This window comes from Callithrix jacchus, chromosome 11 (assembly GCF_049354715.1).
Source record: "Callithrix jacchus isolate 240 chromosome 11, calJac240_pri, whole genome shotgun sequence".
Lineage (NCBI taxonomy): Eukaryota > Metazoa > Chordata > Mammalia > Primates > Cebidae > Callithrix > Callithrix jacchus.
The window spans coordinates 124,985,402-124,991,401 of record NC_133512.1 but is presented as its reverse complement, the minus strand read 5'-3'; the positions used below and the strand labels follow the sequence as shown (position 1 = coordinate 124,991,401).

Here is a 6,000-nt window from a genome sequence, read left to right as displayed (position 1 = left end):
ATGAGCAGCTGTGATATCTTTGTTTAGCAAAACCTAAAATGTTTATATCTGACCTTCACAAAAAAAAAATTGTGGACCCCTGGTAAAAGTCTATGTTCACATGCTTATAACCATAATCTGCTCATTCATTCCCAAACCCTATCACTACCACCTTTATTAAAGGTTCTACAGGAAAATTTGTTATTGAGGGATAATGTAGTGTTTAATCACATATAGCTGTATTAAAGCTTACTGACATTGCCTTTTCTATTACCACCAACACTAACATTAGATCAGCTCTACAAATCAAATGCCCTTCAATTCTCATTGTTATCATAAAGCACAAACCAATTAACTACACTGAAAACTAAACTAGGTCCCCTTTTCTACACAAGGTGCAAGTTTATCAGTTCCCAATTAATCTGGGCATCGTTTTGCAGTGTGAAATCAATATTACACAAGTTGTATTTCCTAATCCATTGGGTTAAATTGAATGTCATGGTAAGAAAAAAAAATTCCACAACAAAATGTTTTTACTTATTAATAGATTATTGATCTCCATATATTATCTGTGACAGGTGGGACCAGGCCTTAATCAACTTTGTTTTCAAATAGCAGGAGATGTTTTCTCAACTGTCATATACCTCACACAAAATACCTGCTTCTGTTGAGGGCAGAATTAGTTTCACATGCCAGGATATGAGCACAGTTTGTGAAGGTCAAACAGGTGCTTACTTTGTATCGCTAAAGGCAAGAGATTTTCCCCAAGAAGCAAATAAATAAATCGTATTTGTAATTTTTTTTATAACAACTTGAGATAAAACCCACATACCACACAGTTCAAACATTCAAAGTATACAATTCATAGTTTTTAGTACATTCAGAGTTGTGCCACCATTACTACAATCAATTCTACAATGTTTACACAACCCCAAAAAGAAACCCCATACTAATCAGCAGTCACTCCATTTTCCTCTCCAACCCCTCAGCCTAACAAACCACTAATCTACCTTCTCTATATATATATTTGCCTGTTCTGGACATTTCATATAAATGAAATCATATATTATGTGGCCTTTTGAGTCTAGCATTCTTCACTCGGCACCTTTTTGAGGTTTGTCTATGTTGTGGTACACATCAGTACTTCAGCTCATGTTTATTGCTGAATAATATTCCTTGTATGGATATGCCACATTTTGTTTATTCATTTATTAGTTGATGGAAATTAGGGCTGCTTCAATTTTGGGTTATTATGAATAATTCTGCAAAGAATATCTGTGCACAAGTTTTTGTGTAGACATTTGTTTTTATATTTCTTGAGTATCCACCAACAGCATATAAAGGTTCCAATTTATCTGCATCCTCACCAACACTTGATAATATCTCTTTAATTACATAACTATTCTGGTAAGTACAAAGTGATATTTCATTGGAGATCTTACTTGCATTTCCTTGATGGAAAATGACGTTGAGAATCTTTACATGTGCTTATTTGCCTTTTGTATACCTTCTTTGGAGAACTGTCAATTCAGACCTTTTGTCAATTTTTAAAAATTGAATTATATGCCTTTAACTGTTGTTGCAACAGTTCTTTATATATTCTAAATACAAATTTCTCCATTCTTAATACATGATTTTAAAAAATTTCTCTCTTTCTGTGAGTTGTATTTTTGCTTTCTTGATAGTGTCCTTGGAAACACAAATGTTTTTAATTTTGATGATGTCACATTTACCTATTTTCTTCTTTTGTTGCTTGTGATTTAGTGATTTGTTGCTTATGATTTATTTAAGAAATCATTGCCTAATTCAAAGTCAGGAAAATTTATGCTATATTTTCTTCTTAGATATTTATAGTATTAGTTCTTACATTTAGATTTAAAGTCAACTTTGAGTTAATTTTTATATGCAATATGAGGTAGGAGTCCAATTTCAATATTTTGCGTATGGATAGCAACATTTCCAAGCACCATTCAATGAAAAAGAATATTACTTAATTGTCTGTCCTAGCACCCTTTTCAAAAGTCAGTTGACCATAAATGTGAGAAATATTTCTGGATCCTTTTTTTCTTTTTTTAGTCAGGGTCTAACTCTGTCATCCAGGCTGCATTGCAGTGATCCAGTTACAGCTCATTGCAGCCCAGAATTTTGGGGTCAAGCCATCCTTTCACCTCAGCCTCCTGAGTATCTGAGACCACAGATGCATGTCATCACAGCCAGCTGTTTGTTTGTTTGCTTGTTTGTTTTTGTAGAGATGGGATCTCACTGTTTCCCAGGCTGGTCTCCTGGCCCCTAGCCTTTCTGCCTCAAACTTCTGAAGGATTGGGACTATACGCACGAGCCACCAAGCTTTTCCATTGTTGAAAATTAAATTGTTTTCTTAATATCTTTTTTATTTATTCCTTGATACTATATCTAATCAATTTCTGTATATTTAATGCTGCATCCTGTGACTTTGCTGTGAATTTGCATTATTTCTAATGAACAAATTCATTAGAAGTAATAAATTTATTCATTATTTCTAATGTTTTGTTTTTTTAGATCATGTCTTTGGATTTTCTATAGCTTTCCTTTGGATTCATATGTATAAAATCACAATATCATCTCCCATCTCTACTTAGTTATACTTCTTCCTTTCCAATCTAGATGTCTTTTGTTTGATTTTCTTGCCTAATTGCCCCTTCTTGACTATCCAGTACAAGTTGAATAGAAATGGGCAATGCAGACATCCTTGTCTTACTTCTGATCTCAGGGGGCAATAATCCAATCTTTCAACATTAAGTATGATGCTAGCTGTGGGTTTTTCATAGATGTTCTTTATCAGGTTGAGGAAGTTTTCCTCTATTCCTAGTTTATTGAGGTGTTTCAATTTTTTTTTATTATTGTGAAAGCGTGTTGTATTTTATTAAACACTTTTTTCTGTGCCTAATGAGGTGATCTTGTAAACTGTGATTCAGTGTTGTCTATTCTCATTTCCAAACATTCAAGAGAAAAATATAACAAACTACATTTACTAAATAAATTGTAACTTTACAAAAAGGGCATAAAATAGCATTTTGGCAAAGACGTACATAGGTAATCTAAAGCTAACTGTATCAATTTAAAAAATACAAAAATATAGGTTTATGAGGAAATTTTTTCTGACTAAAAAAGTAAAATCTCATCTGCCGATTATAGGACAATGTGTTCTTGTGAGAAAAAGGTGGCACAATAAATTAGCAAATAGCACAATCATCACTTTCACATACGTATTTGTAAAATACAGGGTAGAATTATTAAAGTTCTCTGGTAGTGGGTGGCCTCTCCTGTTTCAAACACTTCCATATTAAAATAAAGATTTATAGTTCAAAAACAACATTGTGTTAACTTAACCAAAACATATTATGCTTTATACTTTAAAACAGCACATTAGCAAGTCCATTTATCACAGACATCTTCAGAGCTGTATTGCCTGGGAAGAAAAAATTGAAATATAATTCCCAATTATGGTTTAATTATACTCTGTGTAGTATATATAATGCCTTCTGCTTTAATTCGCTCCAATATTGGTCCATAGATCTCCTTTGAAAATGGCCCCATTAGGCCTTTGGCTCCAATTTCACCTGGAAGAAAATAAACGTGCAATTACCATTTTAAAGGTAGTGTCAGAGGTTAACTTTTCCCAGCAAGAGTCTCCACAAAGAAGGTATCACCCTAGAAGCAAACTCAGAGTCAATGAATTCTTGGAGACCCAGGCATTTTTTTTTTTTTTTTTTTTGAGACGGAGTTTCACTCCTGTTACTCAGGCTGGAGTGCAATGGCGCGATCTTGGCTCACCGCAACCTCCACCTCCTGGGCTCAGGCAATTCTCTTGCCTCAGCCTCCTGGGTAGCTGGGATTACAGGCACGCGCCACCGTGCCCAGCTAATTTTTTGTATTTTAAGTAGAGACGGGGTTTCACCATGTTGACCAGGATGGTGTCGAACTCTTGACCTTGTGATCCACCCGCCTCGGCCTCCCAAAGTGCTGGGATTACAGGCGTGAGCCACCGCACCCAGCCGGCATTTTTAAAGTAGCTGCTTAATGTCCCCTAGTAAATTATTACTTAGTCAACACTTTGTAAGGAAAAGGAGTCAATTTTAGATTGAAAGGACAGCTGGACCTAAAGATACTGTCAGAATTTGTACACTTACCTGCACTAATTACTGCCAAGACAATCAGAGAATAAAATAAAGTAAGTAGTTAAGTAAATCTGACTGGTTGGTTTAACTTGCTAATGCCATTTTTTTTAAAAAGTCAAGACACCAACAGAATGAGTTGTAACAAGTTTGATTATATGGGCACAGGTACCTGTTAGTATGGTTGAAACACAGAACCTGGGCACTCTCTCATTAGAGGCCACAATAACCCCAACTTTTGTCACTTACTTCTTCGCTGATTCCTCAATAACTAAGGTGGTCATTTAATTTGACATTAGCTGATGTGCTATTATACATGTTTTCTCGTCATTTCACATTTATATGCTTTGACATTTTCTACTTCCTTCATGCTTTCTTGAGGACAAACAGAGGCAATGCTTATTGAATGTCTACGTGATCTTCTAGGGCAAGTGGAGAATTGAAATTTGTATTCTTTTAGTCTAAAATATTTATTGAGTATTAATAATACGCTGAGATATGAAGACAGTAAAACTTAACCTACATTCTTGAGAATCTGGAGTGAATATCTCCACTCCCAACATGGCAAAGAATAAGGAAAGAAAGGAAGGAAGTTACCATTACCTGGGGACCCCTCTATGTGGCAGCAGCTTTATGTATTATATCAGTTAAGTGTCACAACAGCTCTATGAAATAGGGATGGCAATACCCACTTTAAAGAAAAGGAAACTCTTAGAGGTGCTTAGTAACTTGCAGCCCATCACTCAGCCCCCTTGTAATTGAGCTAGGGTGGAAATCAGGTCTATCTCCAAAGGCCACATGCTTTACTCACCACAAGGGGACCTCCCAGGCAGTCAGCACTTGGATCTTCTAAGATGGCTCACTTTTAGTGAATGCCTGTGTTATGCTCAAGAGCAACGACCTGATGTCCCCACATCAAATGACTTGGATGTGATATGGAGACAGACTCAGTCCTCAAATGAACAGACTTACCGTCAAGCAACATTTTGGCTGCCATGGCAGTAGGTAACCCCACAGTTTTAGCCATGGCTGAAAAGCCATTGATGTCCCCATAAACCACAAGATCAATCGTTTTATTTTCTAAATGTCCAGAAGGATGTCTGATTCCAAAGCTGTCTCTCATCACAATCATATCTTTTTCTTCGGGGCCTTAAAACAAATAAAGACAAGTAAAAATGCCACTACCATTACAACTCAAATCTTGTAAATCATCTTCTCCTCCTGCCCTGCTGGTCTTACAAGCTTTCCCTCCTTTTATATGTGATCACTAGACAATTATTTACACAGCTTTTAGCCCAAAGTCAAAGTGAAAATCTCAAGGAAATTAGAACTGTGATCTCATTCCTTCATCCAGGTTGGCATCACTGCACCCTTTTTACAGACACAAAAGCACTGCTATAAAAGCCTTTCACTAAGCTCCAAAAATGCTTCTTTGGCATTTGCCTAAAGCTTTAAAAATAAAAAGTAAAACTATTTTTTCCTTTCTCATATTAACAAAGTTTATTTTTACCTAATAATTCTCAAATTCCTCCCCCTGAAGAAAGAGTCCAATTGCCTTTTTCTTTCCATTCCTGCTGCTTGGCCCCAACCCTCCAGTACAATTATCTGCACTGACTCTACCTTATAATTCTTCTTCAGGTATGTTTATCTAATATTTCATGGCCTACCATAGGAAAGCTTCATGACCAAATGCTTGGAGAGGGCATCCACAATGGAATCTGCCTGAGGGACTTGTTCATCCCCAAGTAAGCCCAACCTGAAAAGCACAAGAGAGGGCTGCATTAGTTCAAGTCCTATACATGTTCTCATTTGGGAAGCAAAAGGAAGCTCCTTGAATTTAATCTTGAAAGGGCAGAATTACAAGATA

At 36.0% G+C, this 6,000-nt stretch overlaps 1 protein-coding gene across 1 annotated transcript in view; it reads right to left on the bottom strand.

The window, feature by feature from the left end:
* Window positions 1-763: 763 nt before the first annotated feature.
* AASS (aminoadipate-semialdehyde synthase) overlaps window positions 764-6,000 on the bottom strand; it is a 76,056-nt gene continuing 70,819 nt past the window's right edge. Inside the window, exons 22-24 of the mRNA XM_002752070.7 lie at window positions 5,801-5,889; window positions 5,106-5,282; window positions 764-3,578 (exon numbers count right to left, since the gene is read on the bottom strand). Of these exons, the coding sequence (XP_002752116.3) occupies window positions 3,460-3,578; window positions 5,106-5,282; window positions 5,801-5,889 (385 nt within the window). The 3' untranslated portion in view covers window positions 764-3,459. The remainder of the gene's footprint in view (window positions 3,579-5,105; window positions 5,283-5,800; window positions 5,890-6,000) is intronic.